General features: G+C 37.8%; 2 protein-coding genes across 2 annotated transcripts; both read left to right on the top strand.

Annotated features, from left to right (window-relative positions):
- Positions 1 to 880: 880 nt before the first annotated feature.
- Positions 881 to 13,391, top strand: LOC127634892 (protein FAM171A2-like). The gene is made up of 8 exons (XM_052114637.1): positions 881 to 1,089; positions 3,892 to 4,119; positions 4,421 to 4,513; positions 5,315 to 5,467; positions 7,316 to 7,495; positions 7,841 to 7,954; positions 8,257 to 8,383; positions 9,616 to 13,391. The coding sequence occupies exons 1-8, from the start codon at positions 993 to 995 to the stop codon at positions 11,189 to 11,191; spliced, it is 2,568 nt and encodes an 855-aa protein (XP_051970597.1). The 5' UTR covers positions 881 to 992; the 3' UTR covers positions 11,192 to 13,391.
- A 1,846-nt stretch (positions 13,392 to 15,237) lies between these two features.
- dcakd (dephospho-CoA kinase domain containing) lies at positions 15,238 to 18,671 on the top strand. The gene is made up of 5 exons (XM_052114662.1): positions 15,238 to 15,452; positions 15,877 to 15,989; positions 17,159 to 17,362; positions 17,455 to 17,542; positions 17,979 to 18,671. Exons 2-5 carry the CDS (start codon positions 15,878 to 15,880, stop codon positions 18,262 to 18,264), a joined length of 690 nt encoding a protein of 229 aa, XP_051970622.1. The 5' UTR covers positions 15,238 to 15,452; position 15,877; the 3' UTR covers positions 18,265 to 18,671.
- Positions 18,672 to 21,044: the final 2,373 nt, after the last annotated feature.

Here is a 21,044-nt window from a genome sequence, read left to right as displayed (position 1 = left end):
GATTATTTAATGCAATATGAACTAACAATAAGCAATTTTATTTTTATAAACTATCATTTTACATAAAACAAGATTATTAAATTCTGCAAAAGTATTGTTCATTGTTAGTTTGTGTTAACTAAACTAAAACAAGTTATTACAACATAATTAATTAATATAGTTAATTGTTAGTTTATCATACCTAATGCATTAACTAATGTAAACAAACCCTTATTATCACATTTAATGTGATATCTTACCTTACCTGATATTTATAAATGACACCCTTATTGCTGTGTTCAATTAGTTTTGTATTTACATTTACATTTATGCATTTGGCAGACGCTTTTATCCAAAGTGACTTACAGTGCACTTATTACAGGGACAATCCCCCCCAGAGCAACCTGGAGTTAAGTGCCTTGCTCAAGGACACAATGGTGGTGGCTGTGGGGATCGAACCAGTGACCTTCTGATTACCAGATTACCAGTTATGTTCTTTAGACCACTACACCACCACCACTCCTATTTCACTGGTTTACCCAACTACTTTACAACATGCACTAGATTTTTTTGTTTGGAGGATAGGATTGACAAAAACAGCAACTATGTTAACAGTCTGTTATTGGGTTTTTTAAAACCAACATAAGCCTAGATAACCACAGCTAGAGAAAACAAGCATTTGTGTAACTTGACAATTGACTAAAAACCTTACAGTTATTGTAATAGAGTCATAGTGACAACTTGCCCCGGTGATCAGCACAGCTACAAAATGAAAAGAAATATTTAAAAAAAAAACAGTCGTGGATTCAGAAAAACAAATACACGCAATACCGGACTTGACCATACGAGTCGCTGTTTCGCGCCTTCCACTAGCAATGAGCCCGTGATGAGAGCCAGCAGGCAGCGCAGCATCCCGCATCACACACACAAGAATGCTGGCGACCATGTCAAAATAAAAACCAGACACACATACATATGGCTGAGGAGATGTAAACAGCGATGTAGCTTTGAAGATGCCATCCTTTTTCGTCTATCGTTTTCTCTTCTTTGTCTCTTTGTCCAATATTAACGGGGTAGCTAGTAAATCCATCCCTGAAAGCGCAGCACGGGGTAAGTAAAGAATAAAGGGCGCATAGCTGATGTAGATGTGGGAGTGGTGAGCGGATATATTTCTAAAGCATCGAACAAACGAGTCAGGCAATTGATGTAAACAAATGACTGAGACATTTAAAATGATTTATTTATATGCATCAGCCTGCATGAAACATTATGGAATGTAGATTTTGATCGGCAACAACCATTATGTATCGCATGGCTTTATAGACTGGATTCAATAGGTACATTTCCAAATTCCAAATGCATCCCCTGTTTGAAATTCTCAGCCTATTGCATGCACGAAAAAGCTAATTCAACGCTGTATCGCGTGCATTTTAAACAGCTTTTTGAATGCATGTCCATTTGCCCACTAAAAAGCTCATGACATGCGACTTACGCGAAATAAATGCGCTTATTTTTTACTTTGGCTTTCTTCATGATTGCATGATATTGTTCTATGCTGAGCTGCGAAAAATGCATCATACTGTAGACTACAGGACCGTGCATGTTTCTAAGACGGTTTTAAAGAATGCATAGGGTTCTTTGGTCTATCATGTGCTCAATTTATGCAAAATGTCATTTATTATAAATATTTTGTTCACTATTATATTCAAAAAAGCAAAGAGGCTTGGTTCTAACCAAGATGTACAGTAGCCCAATTTTGTGATAAAGGCTGGCTTTGCATATATCAAAGTACAATGGGATTATCATTTGACACCATCACTGTCCACGGTGTTGGGGAAAGTACTTTGAAACTACAGTTAAACTACTTATATTAAAAGGCTGTTTACTATGCTAATAGTAATTATCAAAAGTAGCTACTGTATGTTGCTATTTTGAAGTGTTTTAAATATGTAAGTAATGTAAGTTTAAGTAATTTTAGACATACAACAATCGTTTTATATAATTTAATCAGATCAGAAGCACAATTCAGAATCACCTAATAGTTATATATTTATTTAGGGTGACATGCCAGTACAGTAACCCCCCAGCACACATAGGCCTACATCTGTGACATGTCTGTTTTAGATATTTGCATCTGGAAAGCATCACATTTTAATTAACATCTGCTAAATATTGTGAAAGGATCAGATTTGGCTATAAGCAGATTTGGCATAAATCATAAACGTCTCAAAGACATCTGATGAATGTCTTACTGACATCCGAGAGGGAACATCTTATTGTCGTATTGCAGATGAGCAAACAACCTAAAAAAAATATGTCTTCCAGATGTAAACGCACACATCAAATAGACATCTGGTTGATGTACCTGTGCTATCAGGGCATAGTTTAACCATGGTATTTGTAGTAAAACCATAGTAACCACTTAATTAACTATGATTATTACAGTCATAGTTACTACAATATTACCATAGTAGAAAGTAACCATATGGATGGTAAATGATCTGCACTTATATAGCACCTTTTTAACCTTAGCGGTATTCAAGGTGCTTAACACTGCGTCTCATTCACCCATTCACACATCAATGATGGCAGAACTGCCATGCAAGGTGCAAGCTGGCCATTGGGAGCAACTCGGATGTCAATAAGACATTGATTAGACATTCATAAATAAGATATTCATCAGTGTCTTGCCCAAGGACTCTTCAGTATGTGGAGTCGTGTGGGCCGGGAATGGAACCGCCAACCCTGCAATTAGTGGCCAACCCGCTCTATCACCTGAGCCACAGCCGCCCCACTACTACTACTACTACTACTGCTACTACTACTACTACTACTGCTACTGCTACTGCTACTACTACTACTGCTACTGCTACTGCTACTGCTACTGCTACTGCTACTGCTACTGCTACTACTACTACTACTACTACTACTACTACTACTACTATATGCCCGATACTATAGTAAACTATGGTTTATTTCCATAGTTAAATAAATTGATGACAACATGATCAACATTCATTTATACTTAATAAACAGTAATAAACTAGAAACACCAATTTATATAACTGAATCAAAATATAGTGACAAACAGCAGCAATTTACTAAATACTAAATACAAAAAAATAAGGCAAAGTCTCTTTAAGGCTGCACTTGCTCAAGTGAATCAGTGAATCATTTATGTCCGATAGAAATGACTCACTAAAATGAATCAGATTTCCCAAAGCTAAATATGTGGGAATGGTTTATTTTAGCCATTTAATTTATATATGAAATGTCCAAAAGATCCGACTGACTTGATTTTTTGTCCCAATGCTTCATTAGAGAGAGAGAGAGAGAGAGAGGATGGTTTAGGTGAGGGTCGTGTCTAGAATGTAACCATTTGGATGGCGAAAGTTTTGTCACATGTGGCGTTCACACATTATGTTTATAATTTTTCATTGGTGTGCTAAGGAATGCCTACACCTACACCTACACCTACCCCTTAACCTATCCTTAACCCTACCCCTAATTCTACCCCTAATCTTTACAGGCTTAGGTGAGCGTGTTTGATTTCCCCATTGGATCTCTTGCTGCGTCGGCAATACAGTGTGATAAATGTAGCATTTTGTGACACCATAGTGCTGCTCTTTGGAAAATGTTGCTTGTTACTGGAAAAGCTACACTATTGTCAAAATAGCTGAGCTACGGTCACACTACTGAAAAAATTTGTTCTGTTAACTAATCCCCAACACTGACTGTGCCATACTTGCCAGGGTGGGCTGAGCTCATAATTGGGTAGGCCAGGCTTACCCTGATTCCCCTTTGATCTGGGCCTGAACGCTTCGATATTCAGGAAGCACTGGAACCCCTATCTCTCTCTTTCTCTTGCTGTCTATCTATCCGTTATTTATCTCTTTTCTTTCCTCTCTTTAGAGGTGCAGGTGAGGGTGCAGGTGTTTGATGGAGGAGATCTGTCACCCCTGCCCAATACTGCCATCACTGTCTATGGTAACCAAAGTGTGCTGGCACAAAGTAAAGCAGGCAGTGGTGGCACGGAGGTGGTCAGCTTCCTGTACCGCACGGGAACATGGGTAATCATTACAGCATCTCAGAGAGATTACCTCACCAGCTCAGTGCCATGGCATGCCAGCCGTTTACCCTGTGAGTAAGCGTTTATACAAACAGTATTTTGTACAGACACTATATGGCCAAAAGTATGTGTGGAAACACCATTCTAACTAAGGGTTTTTGGCTATTCCAAGTAATTAAATTCCCCAAATTGGTGCAACAGTTTTTGTGGAACAGTTTGTTCAAACAAATTTTCTCAGTGAAAATACATGTTGACGTGATGCTTTAGAAGTGATATTATGTTGATATACTTTGATAATGCTGGTGACATCTCTCTCTCTCTCTCTCTCTCTCTCTCTCTCTCTCTCTCTCTCTCTCTCTCTCTCTGTGTCAGTGTATGCATCTGTCAGTCTTTACTTGATGGCACAGAAGCCTGGCACACTCATCCTATACGATGATGTCATCCAGGTGTTTCATGGCTCTCCAAGTAAGTAATTATGATGACACTGACCAATAGGGCACAATTTAAGAAATTAGGATAACTCTGTAGCCTATTAGGAAGACAGGTGAGTAAAATAGTTGTAAGTTGTAAAAAATGGCGTATGCATGTCATACAGTGGGAACAAAAAGTTTGAGACCACGTTAGAAAATATGGACCCATATGGGTTTTTTTAATTTTAAAACACAGAAAAGGGATGAAGTTAAACAAGTAAGAAATACTTGAGATTCTGCACTATTTTTATATGTCAGTAATCACATACAGTAATTAGCAAATACTGTATGTGACATTGACCATGTTAACTCCTTTGTGCATAAGGTCAGATTTCTTGCTTACATTGAAGCACACAGGATGGTCTTTGGAACATTCTCAAATCATCCTGGATAACATGATCATCAGGTTTGGTACAAACTTTTTAGCTAAAGAAAAAAATTAAATTGTTATGCTTGTGATATAATTTGTAATGAAAGACACTGTATTCAGTTAGAAAAATGCAAAAAAGAATCACTTTCACTAGCAGTCTGAGACTTTTGTACCCCACTGTTATCTTTTTTTTCCCTCTCACCCCTGAAGTCTATTTTATTTTCTTATGTACCCCCCCCCCCTCAATTCGAGCACTGTGCCTGTCTAATTAGTGGTATCCCTAGACACGATATTTGTACATTGGAAACTGATCTCACTCCAACAACCCCCTTATAATCACATTTAACTATGGGGTACATTTGGGTTACTGTTTATAATAAGCCTGCTGATGTTACTTGTCACTCATTACTCTGTTTTTATGTTCAGGTGGGCGGAGTCAGCCATGGCTGCAAATTCCAAGGCGGAGCCTACAGTTTAACTCCTCTTACACAGAACTGACTGCAGTTTTAACAACAGCCAGAGAGCAGAATGAAATTAACTTGTTCCCTTACCCTCTCGCCCTGGAACCAAACAACACAGGTCAGGAAAAGGCGAAGTGACATTGAATAAACTGTTATTTACACTGCTCATGCCGAGGTATAATAAATGTGTCATGTTTCTTCAACTTAGGCCACTTTTATGTCCCAGGGCTTGATTTTTATTAAAACGGATTTAAAAGTTTTTTTTCCCCCCGTTTTTTTATATATAGGTCACATTAAAACTACCTTGGAAACATTGTACCAGACCTTCTATTTTTGGTACTTGTCAAATGCATCTTGTATAGAGATTACATGTTATTATTATTATCATTATTATTATTATTATTATTATTAGCAGTAGTAGTAGTACAATAATTACATGTTTAAAACTATTATAATCTAAACCAAGATTGAAATAAACATGAAACCATATTTATTATCAAAAATTATTTCTACCACTTTTTTCCAAAATTATGACCACAGTTCCACAGTTGTGGTGTCATTTCCACCACACCCATCTATTTTTGCCCCTACTAAAGTTTTCCGAAATGTTAGTGTACTTGCTAACCTAGTCGACAAAAGTGTCTGTGAATTGCATGCTTGAGATGAAATATGAGATGATTAAGTTGCAAAATATGGCAAAAGTTTGAAAATATTATTTACTAGGATACATCAAATGTTATCATTTAAATTAGCCTTTGTACGGCCATTTTTTATTTTTCTAAAAAGAGGAAAAAATATATTTCCATTAGCATCATTTCCACCACAAAATTCAATTAAACACAATCAGGGGCGGCTCTACCGGGGCATGGGGTGGTAAATGCCACCCTAAGAAAAATCATTGCTGATCTATGTATTTATCTACTGATTAACAAAAACCCAAAACTGATGGTGGCAGATGTAGAGATGAAATTAACATATTATGTGAAATATTTATTTGGGTGCTTGAATCAGTCATTAAATATGACTGTTGAACGAAACAGGTCATTTAAAATAATATTTTACTGTGCATAACATAATTCATATTCATTCAGTACATTTTTCCATACAGTTTATTTTTATTTAGACCCAACTTTGTGTTAAGGCCTAGAGGACCTTATTAGCAGAATAAGATGGGATATGCATGCATTTTGCATCCATGGGTACATTTTACAAAGGTGGTGATTTTCTGTATGTGAAGGATAGGAACATTTATAATTTGTTGATGCATTTAATAGACAATGTCTTGGTGCTCTGGAGATTATTCCAAAAAAAAAAGTTTTTAATAGGTTCCTATGGAAATGCAGTTCTATCACAAATTCATGGACATTTATAATTTGATAGTGACTCTATGAACTAGTACTTGTTGCAATGAAGCTCGGTACCTTCATCCATAAGAAGGTTGCCACCACACATATTCTGCATGCCACATTGCCACCCCATAAATAAATTCTAGATCCGCCCCTGAACACAAAACAGAATTTGAGATGTGCTAGAAATTACATTGTGGTGTGAATTTTAATGACTTTCAGATAAATATGACAAAATATGACATAAACCTCCTGTGATGCATGTACAGTACATACACTGTTGGACATAGTTAGTAGACTTGTAAAATAAATTACTGAGATTGTGAAAAACATTTTAACGAGACTTTTATTTCTACAAATCCACAGTGCTAAAAGTGCCCAAATTTAAAGAAACACCCACTGATGAAATTTCAGTTTTTGACTCTCTTTTAATCCCATGAATGCTTCAGCCACATTTCATAAACCTCCAAGTCTTTTCAACTAAACAAACATCCCAAAAGAATTGGATTAATTTTAGACCAGCAGTACCAGTACCAAGAGAAAGTTTAGAGAGCTCCTGAAACAGATATGTATAAAAGAAAGTCATAGAAGTCTGTTTAAGATGTTATATCTGTGTTAAGGAGGAGAGACTGGCTGGATGGACCTGACAGCAATAGCAGCTGTCAGCGCTCAGCTGTTTGATCGTGAGGGTCGAGCGGTTGAAGTCATCGAGCCTGTTCATATCTCTGTGCCTCTGCCCTCTGATTCCCAGATAAGATCTGCTACCAGCATACCCGTGTGGGTGTATGACACTAAGACAGGTACAAACATTCATACCAGAGAAACCTTACAGACAAGAGGTTCTTAACATTTTCCATCAAGTGACGTGCATAACTGTACAAACAAAGAAAAGCACCATATTCTTGTCAATGCAAAATGAAAGCTGATGTGTGTGATGTTTTCGATGTTAAAATTATTTCACGTATCCCAGTTTGAAATGCAGTTTACTATAAGAAAGCCATTTGCAATCTGTTTGATAACTTTTTGCAATTTGTTTTGGTGGCAGTAGTGGTGCAGAAATGACATTGACTGGGTGAAATCAGCAAGCAATTGCATGTCAATGCCAATGTCTGATATTGAAAACAAAGCTCTGTCGTTTGCTCCAGGACTATGGGTACGAAATGGAACAGGATTTATCACCCGAGTGGGATCAAAGCTGACATGGGACTTCACTGCCTCACAGCTTGGCTACTGGATTGCAGCCTTCCGATCTTCAACAGGTAAATGTGAAACAGGTTACATCTTACAGTATTTACATTTATTCTTATAGAGCAGACATTTTTATCCAAAGTAACTAACAAATGAGAATAATACAAGCAAATGCAATTATTTCAATGGAAAACACTAAACAAGAAATATTGCATTCCAAAAGTCCCAGAGTAGATAACACCAGAGCTGAAGTGCATTTTTGCCCCAATATACTCTAACGCAAATGCAACGCACGTGCTAAAAACACTCACCCACGCCTTAACTCAAAACACTTGTACACAAATGCGTATCATGCTTTGTTTTTGAACACTAGGCTCAGGTTTATCTCATCCAGGCCTGCAGGACATCACAGCTTACCACACCTTCTTTCTGCTATCCATACTGGGATCTCTCTCACTGCTCGTACTTGTCTTACTCTGTGTCCTTCTGTACTACTGCAGGTAAGTAGATGACATTAAATACTATGGGGGGAGTTGACATGTCTTGTGGTGTGCTAACTCCTTCTAAAACTATTTTTTATAAATTTATTCATGCAGTTTTAATGACCACATTAAAGGTTAATTCACCCCAAAATGAAAATTATCTCGTCATTTACTCGCCCTCATGCCATCCCAGATAAATATGACTTTCTTTCTTCAGCAGAACACAAACAAAGATTTTTAGAAGTTTATGTCAGCTCTGTAGGTCCAGACAATGCAAGTAAATGGTGATTAGACCTTTGTAGCTCGGAAAATCACATTAAGGAAACGTAGAAGCAATCCAGTGATTAAATCCATATCTTCAGGAGTGACATGGTAGATGTGGGTGAAAAACAGATCAAAATGTAAGTCCCTTTTTTACTCTAAATCACTTTCACTTTTTCATCTGAAAGTAAAATGTGGTGGCTGTTTAGTTTCACTTTCACATCTGAAAGTGAAAGTGTAGATTTAGAGTAAAATAAGGACTTAAATATTGTTCTGTTTCTCACCGACACCTATTGTAGCTACTTTGTAGCTATGAATCTACAAAGGTCTGACGATCACCATTCACTTGCATTGTGAGGACCAACAGAGATAAGATATTTTTCCAAAAAATCTTTGTTTGTGTTCTGCTAAAGAAATAAAGTTATACACATCTGGGATGGCATGAGGGCGAGTAAATGACAAGAGAATTTTCATTTTTGGGTGAACTATTCCTTTAATTGAATGTTCGTCACACCACTAAACCATTTAAATGAACTAGTGAAGGCAAAAATGTGATGAAACAATTTAACACTTAAAACAAATGGTGACCAGTTAAATCACCTACAACAGGTTTTTTTTAACTTGTTACTGCCAAGAGCCCCCAAATATCCCTCAGGTTTATTTATATAAGTCAGCAATAATGTATTTTCATGTATAAAAGACCCATTTATACGGTGTGAGAAAACTGTAAGCATAATATTATAAAGAAAACATGTTTCCGCAAATAAATAGTTGGCTTTTACATTTTAGTCTACAGTAAATCTTATGCTGATACTATGTGTCAACAACCCAGATATGCATGGTTTGAATCATGAGTAATTATAAGATAATATGTGGTGATACAGCACTAACTATGCACACAAGGCTACAGTAATGGACACTGTGTTGGGTGTTTCTGACAATGGACATGTGCTGAGGGCATTTGTTGAATTAATATCTCTTTCTTTCAGGCGAAGATGTCTGAAGCCCAGGCGTCAAATGAAACATGTCCAAGCTCCATCTGCTTTGAATGGATCAAAGCGGGACCAAGGCACCTCTACTTCCCAATTGAACCTCATCTGTGGTGGCCATGTTGAATCCGTTGCCACCAATGGCAACTTAGATGCCAACAAATCTGATGGCTCACCCTCCCATGCCTTCAAGAGTTCTCGGGATGAGCTTTCCAGGCCCGTTCCTGCCCATAAACTCAGGCATTCTTCTAAGACCAAGCAGTCCAAAGGTGCCCAATCCAAGCAATCAAAAGGTGAGAGCTTCCCAATGAAGGTACATCGATCAACAGAAACAAGCAGTCTGGACAGCAATCTTCTAAACGATGACTACGGAAGCAACTATAGCCCTGACGACAAAGATCACGCTTATCGCCGAAGGCACGTTGTCAATGACAATTGTGGCTACACGTCCAACCCGCCTTCACCGCCAATTGCAGACAAGCCGCCAGAATATTCACAGGTTTTGCAGGGACCAGATCACCTTGCTCGTCCAACGTCGATAAACACGCAACCAGGTCAGATTATATTCTGCAGTTCATTGGATCAGATGAAGGAGAACATGTACCGTTCAATGGTACCAACTCTTGTGATCCCAGCCCACTACATGAGGCTTTCATCTGAGTTTGGTGCCACAGATCAAGGTAAGGATGGGCAGAGTCAGGCAGAAAGAGACAGAGATGGACAGAGTCCACACGTTACTAGCAGTGGGGTTCAGAACCAAAGCAACCAGGGTCAGACCCCAGACCATAGTGAAGGTGAACAAGGGTCATCTCCAGCTGGTTCTGATGAGAGCGATTGGCCGTGCGGTGGTCCACCAGCACCGGTTCATATACCTGTTTTGTTTAATGACTCTACCATCTCACAGATGAACGGGGAGCTACAAGCACTCACAGAGAAGAAGCTTCTGGAGTTGGGGGTGAAGCAGCACCCCCGTGCCTGGTTCATATCTCTTGATGGCGATGCCAATGCTCACGTACGCCACTCGTACATTGATGTAGGTGCTGAGCTCAGCCATAATGGAACACACAGTGGAAATCACAGTGCCCAGAGCACACTTAGCGCCCCTGCTGGCAGCAGTAAGGACCGTATAGTAGATACTCCAAGTCTCCAAGACACCCAACATGACCGCAAATCATCATCCGGTCGCAAGAGCAAAGAGGAGCACCATGGAAGTGTGCGCAAGAATCATGGAAGCTCCTCCAGCCGTACTAGTGGTGGCAAACACTACGTGAAACCCATGTATCATGACCCTCTCGATCTGAGTGGAGGCATTAGCCGCATGGGTGCCAGTTCGCCACTGGAAAATCCTCTGACTCCTCTTTTGGATGATGGTCCTGAAGAGCCGAGGGGGTCTTCAATGCCACGAAGGTGTCGAAGCCGCGGTAACAGCTCTCGTAGTAGCAATAGTGAAACGCAACGTGACCCAGTTACCAGCCCGGAGGATGACAACGACCTGGACGACAAAGACGAAAATAAGAAGAGTCCCTGGCAACGGATTGAAGAGCGCCCTCTAATGGTGTTTCACCCCAAGAAGTAGAACAGTAGAAATGTAACTCCATGAGCTGCCTTTACCAATCTCTATGATTGATGAGATGTGTACAAATTGTTCAAATAATGATTATGAAAGTTTAACATATATTACATTCTAATTCTCACAGACTGAATGGATGCATTCTTTATAATTTGATACATGCCATTCCATTTGTTAAAAATATTTTGGACATGGTCACTAGGATGACAGATAATCAATTTGAATGCATCTCAAGGGTCAATGAAACTGAATTATGTGGCAACATGCCATTTTAGTATTTATTATACTAAGGAGTATCCAAGACCAGCCATTGCATACAAGGGGAGTTTTATAATAAGCACAACACAGTAACACCAGTAATTTCCAAACCAGTCAAACTCTTACAAATGATTGCATCCAAAAACACCTGGATGCCTTTTCACTCACAATGGTTTGGTGATTATTATAAACATTTGAATGCTTCCGTCCTCAGTGTGGATCAAAAGCATTTGATGCTTTTCAAAAATTTTAACATTTAGAGACCCATTTCCTTATGTTCTTATGCAGTATCTTCATTGGTATTCTATGCTAAAACATTCTCTTTCTCACTTACCTTCAATATCATTATTTTGATATCAGTTCCTTATTCAAGCTTTCGTACTAACTTTATATATGTTTTGTGCATTGGTTGTGTCATTCCTCAATAATGCATTCTTGAATTCTTGATCATTTTCATTCTGCAACTCATTTTACTCTGTTCAATGAGAAAGGCCTAAATGTGGCACTTGTTGTGCTAAAGTTTGGATTTGTTGAGGAAAAGCTGATTCCAAATGAATACCCATATGTGTCGTTTCTATGGGATCCTGTTATTTGTAATGGAAAAGCATTGACTGTGTCAAACAGTAGACATTAATGGATATTTCCCACTGTTAAGTTTTGGTTTAATTCATTTGTATTGCTTCTAACATTTTTCATATTCAGATGGGTATAGAGTGCTTTTCATTTGTTTAGAAGAAAATTATTTTGTGCATATGTATGATAGCATTTATGTGCATGACTCATGAGACAACTAGAATAGGGCAACAGAATTTATTGTATGCATAAAATTGAAATAGACACAATTTAGCATGAAGATGGACACTAGGCGGAGTGCATCTGATACTGATGCCAAACAGAGAGGAATTTGCCAAAATATCACATAACCATTTTGAAATGTAATTGTATAGTTTACAGGCCATTTTTTGACCAATGTTTGCCCATTAAAAATTCTTCCAGAATTGTTAGCTTTCACACTGTCGGTACTTTGAATTACCTGTGAAAAAAAGACATGTTGCACATTTTAAAGCACCATTTTGTAAAATGATTAAGACTGATTTACAGGGTACTCTATGCTGCATGAGGGCTGATCTCAAGAACTGTTTGATGTCAACCAAACAGGAGACAAATGAGACATTTACTAAAATAGTTCTGCTCATTCTGATCAGGTGACCATCATTCTGTATCCAGACCAGTGGTTAATGGTGACTTTTGCCATGCTTGTCAACTAACTGCAAATAACAACGCTGTTGCAACATGTCTTAAATCCATCACAAAGCCGTGCATAAAGGGGTAGTTGAGTTCACAACAAAAAAATAATTTTCCGTCATCATTTAATCGCCCTCATATTGTTTGAAAGATGCTGAAAACTCTAAACCTCAGTCATCTGAAAACTGACCCACATTTGTTTTCTTCTTTTTAGATTTGCACAAACCTTTTCCGCATTACAGGTTCCAAAACTTCTTAAAGACTTCTTGATCTGGTAGTTCATTTATCAGTTGTACTCATGGATAGGGGGTTAGGGATAGGGTCACTTCAATGAAATCGAAGCCATTCATTTTTGCATTCATCTTCACATTTTGCTCACAACCTGTGGATAATTTACACAGGAAATATCTATATGCCTTTGTCAATGTATACGTTAATCATGTGATGTGGTGCTCTGAAAACACATTTCCCTCTGTCCTGTGTAAATATATCTCTCTTTGGCTAAAAATGAATATGACATTTATAATGTTATGTGTGTTGCTTTCATTGTGCACAACAACTTTGTGAAACTGTTCTAAAGTCAATTTAGATGCAACTTTTGCAATTGTATAATTTGTTCATATTATGAATATGAAAAAGCACACGTGAATGTGGAATTACAGCTGGTATACATTGTTTCACTTCTGAGATGTCCAAAAGTCATGTGACGTACAATAAAGAATTTGCATTTCTTGTGGGGGTTTTCTTTCATTTCTGTTTTCAGACACACAATTGAAAATAGAGGAATCAAGCATTATTTCACATGTGGAGTATCCAAAATTACATAAATACATACTATAAAGTGATTATTTTTTTTAAGTGGTAAGATCTTAAAACTGTCGAATTTACAGCACAGTTATTCATGTCTCATGCCATGTATATTTGAAGTTATCAGCTTTTATTACATTTTTGGCATTGACTGACACAACTGTGCCTTTACTTATCCATTTAACAGAAGAGGTACAGAAGTTCCCCTTTGTGTTATTTCTACACCAAAAAAATGTTGTGCCTATTTTTAGGATTTATGCTTTTAACAGTTTATCAATTTGATTTTCCATCAATTTAAACTGTTTAATTTTTCACAAAAATGCAACAAAAATTATATATATATATATATATATATATATATATATATATATATATATATATATATTTATTTTATTTATTTTTTTTTTGGCCACCAGTGTGTGTGTATATCTATATATATATATGATAGATATACACACACTGATTGCCAAAAGTATGGAATAATGTACAGATTTTGCTCTTATGGAAAGAAATTGGTTCTTTTATTCACCAAAGTGACATTCAATGATCACAATGTATAGTCAGGACATTAATAACATGAAAAATTACTATTACAGTTTGTTCAGAACTTCTTAAACTACATCAAAGAGTTCTCATAAAAAGATCCTCCACGTGCAGCAATGACAGCTTGCAGATTTTTGTTATTCTAGCTATCAGTTTGTCCAGATACTCAGGTGACCTTTCACCCCACACTTCCTGTAGCACTTGCCATAGATGTGTCTGTCTTGTCGGGCTCTTCTCTCGCACCTTACAGTCTAGCTGATCCCACAAAAGCTCAATGGGGTTAAGATCCATAACACTCTTTTCCAATTATCTGTTGTCCAATGTCTGTGTTTCTTTGCCCACTCAAACCTTTTCTTTTTGTTTTCTGTTTCAAAAGTGTCTTTTTCTTTGCAATTCTTCCCATAAGACCTCCTGAGTCTTCTCTTTACTGTTGTACATGAAACTGGTGTTGAGCGGGTAGAATTCAATGAAGCTGTCAGCGGAGGACATGTGAGGCGTCTATTTAGTTGCACATCTGATCTTCCACATCTCTTTCTGTCCTTGTTAGAGACAGTTGTGCTTTGTTTTTGAAGACTGTAGTTACACCTTTGTATGAAATCTGCAGTTTTTTTGGCAATTTCAAGCATTGTATATCCTTCATTCCTAAATACAATGATTGACTGATGAGTTTCTAGAGAAAGCTGTTTCTCTTGACATAATGTTGACCTTAACAAATGCCAGTCTATTGTATACTGTGGCAACTCAAAAACAAACACAAAGACAATGTTAAGCTTAATTTAATGAACCAAATAGCTTTCAAATGTGTTTGTGATTTTCTAGTACCAAATTAGCAATTTAGCATGATTACTCAAGGATAAGGTGTTGGAGTTATGGCTGTTGTCTAGATCTGATCAAAATGACTTTTTTCAAATAGCAATGGTGCTGTTTTTTACATCAGTAATATCCTGATTATACTTTGTGAACAGTTGAATGCCACTAATTTTTGTTTACCCCAACGCAGTAGACACAGCCCCTGCTAGTATTAATTAAATAACTTCTTATAAATACACTTAACCTTGTGTTGACTCCATAGGGAATGTCACTAGCAAACAAAACAATCAACAAAAAGAATAAATATTTACGCGCGCTTCTGCATTCGCTCCATTCCGCTTGGTGGCGCTGATGAGCTGTGTTGAATTCCTCTACTAAGAGAAGGAAGAGAAATATTGCATAGAAGCACACAGGTCAACGCTATGTTGAAAAACAGTGTATTTTTATTTATCTAACCGTATGACAGAGCTGAAAAACCCTTCAAATACTAGGGTGGGATTTGTGAAAAATTGTGAGGTCTCTCTTTGTTCATTATTTTCTTGCCTATGCGGTAAAGCTTTTATAATCACTGTTTACGGCACATGCATTAGGTCATTGCTGTTGGGTAAGTGGCTTCTCTTGTAATTGATTATCGTTTATATATTTTAGCAGCGTTTTAATGTCAGTAATAGTGTTAAGAGATTGTACCCTAGAAGCTGATAAATCGCTCACAAATAAACTGGTCGATTGTAAATCTAGGTTTTACTCCTGCTTGTCTAGATTTAAACTAGACAGTTGTCATAATTATTCGTTATTATTTGCTTTTTAAGTTATCATTTCTGTTTAAAACTCAACAGATGTGATTTTCTATAGTATAGTTTTCTATAGTTTCTGTCATGTACTTGACAGCGAGTATAAATTCTCACTGAAGTTTCGGTCTCGGCCGCTAGAGGTCGCAAATGATCAATATTCCACATTCTTAATAATTGCATAACAATGGACAGTTTAATGTTTAACATGTTTTTTGTTTTTTTGTTTTGCTATTTCAGCATGTTCCTTGTAGGGTTAACGGGAGGTATCGCCTCGGGCAAGAGCACAGTGTCTTCTCAGCTAAAAGAACTGGGCTGTCCAGTTATTGATGCAGATGTGGTTGCCCGGAAAGGTTACACATTTAATTTAGTACCACATATTTGCCTGCATATTTTATATTAATGATAAGGGATTTTTTTTTTTTATAATGGGTTATTGTCTAGACAGGGTAACCAACATGTGATTCTTTAAACCTTGTTCGTCAATTTAAAAAAGTTACTCAGAGGTCCTTAGAGGACAGAATTGTCTGCGTCAAAAACTGCCATAAAAATATAATATATTAATATTATTTTCCACTTTCAATTAGTAATTCTTTTTTTAACCAACATCAGTCCTGATCATAACCCTTTAAATGCCAGTTTGAACCCTTTAAATGCCAGTTTGTTTACATAATACAACTGTTGTTTTACACACACACACACACACACACACACACACACACACACACACACACACACATGTACAAAACAGACTCTGACATCCGTACCAACACACCCACACAATTTTAGCTGCATCATTTATTCAATTGGCCTGCAGTCCTCTATAATACAGCAAACAAAACAAAAAAAAGGGGTCAAATTGAGGTCAAATATTGCAGTTTTAATGGGTTTCAATGGGAACATTTTTGTCCTGAAGGTGCTGAGTGTAACTATTTTGTGTACCCAGTGTATTATAAATGGATTATAGGAACTGAGGTTGAAATATCAAAACTCCCCCAAAAATACACACCTTTGGCAAAATATATGATGTTAGCATTGACACAGCCAGAATGATTGAAAAAACAAAAAGGAAAAAGACAAAAATGTCCCGAATATCGCACAAGGATTAAGTTCATCATTAGACAATCTTCAAATGTACTGTACAAATGAATTTTAGACAACAGGAAACTGTAATATGCAAGTGTTTTATCCTTAATCCAGAGATGTAAACTACTCACCTTTTGGCTAATGTCACCTTTTTAAAGCTGATTTGCCCAAATTGTTTGGCAACACTTTCTACATAACTTATTAAAATGACTTGAAATGGGTACTTTAAGTATAAAAACTTGATAAAAGCTTAAAAAAACAACAAACAAACAAATTAAATAACAATATACACCTGGAACACATGCTATATTTTTCTCACCTTTTTCACCTCTCATGAGTGTTAAATTTACAAGCTGTACTGTTGCATTGTACAGTATATATGCTTTATTTCTGTCATTTTTTTGTTTTGTCTTGTTTTTGGATATGTGTCCATCAGTGGTGGAGCCCCAGAGCCCAGCATACAGGCTGATCGTGAAGCATTTTGGACGGGACATTTTGTTAGACAATGGAGAAATTGACAGACAGAAACTGGGGCAGATGATCTTCTCCAACCCCGAGAAACGTAAACTTCTCAATTCCATAACGCATCCGGAAATACATAAAGAAATGTTCAGACAGATTCTGCTTTACTTCATTAAAGGTACACACACACTCATAGCACAAAATGAAACATTTATGATAGAGCTGTACCGAATCATAAATAAATGGGATCTATTTTTTGTGTGGTTTTAGGCTACAGATATGTGATTTTGGATGTGCCTCTGCTTTTCGAAACCCGTCGTCTCACTCGTTTCCTTACCCACACTGTTGTTGTATACTGGTAAGACATTAGGCACATTTTCTCTTTAATTTTTCGATTTGGATGCATCTGTATACTGCCTGATAGGGCTGCACAATTATGCCACAAATTCTAATTGCTGATTATTTCCCCATATGTTGTAATTGCGACTAATTTCCAATAATACAAATTATCATTAAAATATTGCTCTGGGCTCCAGCTCTAAAATCTGATTGGATGAACTATGTTCAAAGTCGTTGTAAAATAACTGATATGTGCACACCTACTGTATTTCTATATAATGCCCTGAGTTGCTACATTGCATGGAAACTATAAGGTCTATATTTAGGCTAATGCATTATATTACCTGGCATAAGAAGTATTTATTGCGATCTAAATAAGTGGAAAGTATTATATTGCTATGTGCAAATGACATTGATAAACTAGAGGTGGAACTCTGTGGTTCTTATATTCCCAGTGATCCGGCTACGGAGCTGTCCCGTCTGATGCATAGAGACGGTTTGAGTCAGGAAGAGGCCGAACAGAGAATCGCGGCTCAGATGCCTCTCAAAGAGAAGCGTGGACTAGCCAGCCATGTGATCGAGAACTCGGGCTCTCGCGAGGACACTCACAGACAGGTCCTTCGCCTGCACACCAAACTGGAGGACTCCATGGAGTTTTTGGTTGTTAGGGCTGTTGCCGTGGCAGCCGTGGCCGGGCTCGGCGGTCTGTTCCTATATACAGTCAGACTGCTCATCTCTTAGAAAACGTTTCTGATTTTATATTTCAACATTTTAAGTTGTTGTTCAATGTTTAACTCATTTTTATTTGACTTCACTTGATAACTGTCTGCTGTAGTGAAAACACTTTGTTCTTACCACCACCAACAGACAGCCCTTTTAACAATGCACTTGTTACTGTATAGCAGACACACAGCCCGTGCAACTGTGATCAACACAATTAATGTGATATTAGACTTGTGTAAAATATTGTATAAAATATGACTAACTGACACTAACACAAAGATGCAAGTGTTCTTTCCTCAACGCTTGCTTATTATGAATTCACACAAACACACTTACACAGACCTTCTGCTGCTCTTTGTTGATGTCAGATGATATTTGGCCTATATGAGAATTAAACTGTTGCAATATGATTGTACAAATCTAGATTCTTTGTTGCATTGAATCACTTATGCAGTGTCAGAGAGCCACAGGAAATGAGGTGAGGCTGATTGTATACATACAATGGTGAAATATATGCTTTATTTAATGCATATATCGGAAGTCTGAAGTGTGTAACATTCAAGCAGTGGCGACTGGAGCTTTTCGAAAGTGGATACGCTGCAGAGACTATTGTGTTTAGTCAAAGACTGTTTAGCCCAAGACAGACCACTTGTATTTAAATGAATGGGAGAAATTGTAATGCCCAATATGGTGGATGTAGAAAAGGAAGCCATGCATTACAAGCAAAAAAGATAATGTGCATGTTTATTTGTTGAAACATCCAGGTTTCATGACCTGAGCAAAACAAGCCTAATGTTATTACTATTGGTACCTGTAAAGGGATTAATGGACAGGAGGAGGTGAGAACCGGCTTGACAATATAAATAATAGTGTAATGAAAAACTAAACAAAAAGACAAACACACAAAGGTGTCGGACAGCTGCCGTAAATCTCTCTCTCTCTCTGTCCCGCTGCAGTCTCCAGTCAGCCTTTATCCCTCTCTGAGGCTTGATTAGCCTGATTAGGGACTGGGTGGGTAGCATCACGACCCGGTCCCGCCCTCCGCCCGGTCACATTCCTCCCTCATTCTCTCAGGACGGGGAGCCTCGGCTTGACGTACACCAACCCCCCGACCTCCGGCCCCTGGTGGACGGAACTTTTTTCCGTAGGGGTCTCCCCCTCCCTGATTGGGAGACCCTCCTCCCCTCGCGGTCAGCAGCCGTGCCTCCGCATTGTAGGCGGCCGGGCTCCTCCGTCCTCCGGTGGATGGCCACGGCTGCTCCATTGGGGTGGATGGCAGTGGCGAGGACTCTAGAGGATGGCGCATCCCTTCTCCTTCCCAGGTTTCGGCACCAGTGTAAAGGGATTAATGGAAATGAGGACACGAAAACCGGCTTGACAATATAAATAATAGTGTAATGCAAAGCCTTTATCCCTCTCTTGAGGCTTGATTAGGCAACTGTGGTACTGTGGCAACATCCGCCCTGTCACAGTACCATTGTGACTCAGTGTGTTACGATAGTAAATCACAGTTTTTCGGTACCATACAAATTAATGGGAAAAGCAGTAAACCTGTTGCAAAATAGTCAGTGACTTCTCTTAAGAAACAACTAACAAAAAAAATGCAATTTTTTCTTATTTATCTTCACGCATAGTTCAACTTCAAAAGGATTGTTTAGTGTAAAACATGTTGAAGATTAGCATGCAGGTGGTGAATTCATTAAGTGAGAAGCTGTTTCCACACAGAAGCAGTTTGTTCAGCGTACTCGAGCATCTCCTCCATTGACATCCATTTAAAACTAACGCCATCTGGTCTCCATCTGTTACGTCATCTAATGTTTTTACGTCTTGCAATCAGAAATAATTAGCAGAATTTAATCATCCCATTGTTATACAGTATAGGCCTATCTACAAATATTTTCTTCAATGTACAGTAATTGTACAGTACTTAATAGTACAGTAAACAGCTACTTTCTGATAGTAGTTAGTGTAGCTAACTACTTTTTTAAAGAGTGGCTTGACTATAATAGTTTCACTACTTGCAGTTATCAGCAGCTAGTAGCTTGAAAAACTACAGTTCTGAAGTACAGCTTCCACTACACTCAAGGATCATTGGTTCATGGGGCCACATTTGTAAGAATGTATTTGGTTACATCACAGTGTGAGGGTGTGTATGTAAGCATTAATATTATATATAAAACAGTCTGACACAAAGACAGCTGACAGTGAGTTCTCTCTGTGTCTTCCTCACTCAGTCACTCTACCTTTAGGGCTGGCCTATGGGCATGTTCTCTGTCTTTAATAAGCTGTTCTTATGCTAACACAGAGTGACGTGGGCCAGCGGCCCTGCAGAGTAAGACCTCTGTTTGTAAGTGTGTGTGTGTGGTCAGAAAGATGGTCAAGGTTTTATGATTGTGCATCTGCCTTTAAGAGGCTGATGAAGATGTTACTGAACGTTCTTTTTTAGAATACTAACACTTTGAGGAATGTTGTGAGGGAATGTTACGAAAACGTGGGGTCTTAAGAAATGATGATGATTTCATTGCATTCTGACATTATTTTTGTGACATTTAAGCATGTTTACACCCAAATTCTCAATAATGTAATGCACATTTTAGTTCTGTGTTTTTTGTTTTGTCCTCAGAAGTGATTTCCATTAGATTCTCAGAACTGTAGCCTAGATTTATTTTTATGTATTATAGTGAAAACAGTGGTAACATTTTACAATAAGGTTGCATTCGTTAATATTATAGATAATGATGAATGCTGTATAAGTATTATTCACTGTTAGTTCAAGTTATCTAAAGTAAACCATGTTA

Source organism: Xyrauchen texanus, chromosome 42 (assembly GCF_025860055.1).
Source record: "Xyrauchen texanus isolate HMW12.3.18 chromosome 42, RBS_HiC_50CHRs, whole genome shotgun sequence".
In the NCBI taxonomy this organism is placed as follows: Eukaryota; Metazoa; Chordata; class Actinopteri; order Cypriniformes; family Catostomidae; genus Xyrauchen; species Xyrauchen texanus.
The sequence above is the reverse complement of the archived record's forward strand: the minus strand, read 5'-3'. Positions and strand labels throughout refer to the sequence as shown.

Excerpts from the sequence above, each read along its gene's own strand:
- dcakd (XM_052114662.1), top strand. The coding sequence starts at position 15,878 with ATGTTCCTTGTAGGGTTAACGGGAGGTATCGCCTCGGGCAAGAGCACA. Across the intron at positions 15,990-17,158 it reads AGATGTGGTTGCCCGGAAAG|TGGTGGAGCCCCAGAGCCCA; the intron begins GTTACACATTTA and ends TGTGTCCATCAG. Across the intron at positions 17,543-17,978 it reads CACACTGTTGTTGTATACTG|TGATCCGGCTACGGAGCTGT; the intron begins GTAAGACATTAG and ends TTATATTCCCAG.
- LOC127634892 (XM_052114637.1), top strand. The coding sequence starts at position 993 with ATGCCATCCTTTTTCGTCTATCGTTTTCTCTTCTTTGTCTCTTTGTCC. Across the intron at positions 1,090-3,891 it reads CCCTGAAAGCGCAGCACGGG|AGGTGCAGGTGAGGGTGCAG; the intron begins GTAAGTAAAGAA and ends TCCTCTCTTTAG. Across the intron at positions 8,384-9,615 it reads GTCCTTCTGTACTACTGCAG|GCGAAGATGTCTGAAGCCCA; the intron begins GTAAGTAGATGA and ends TCTTTCTTTCAG.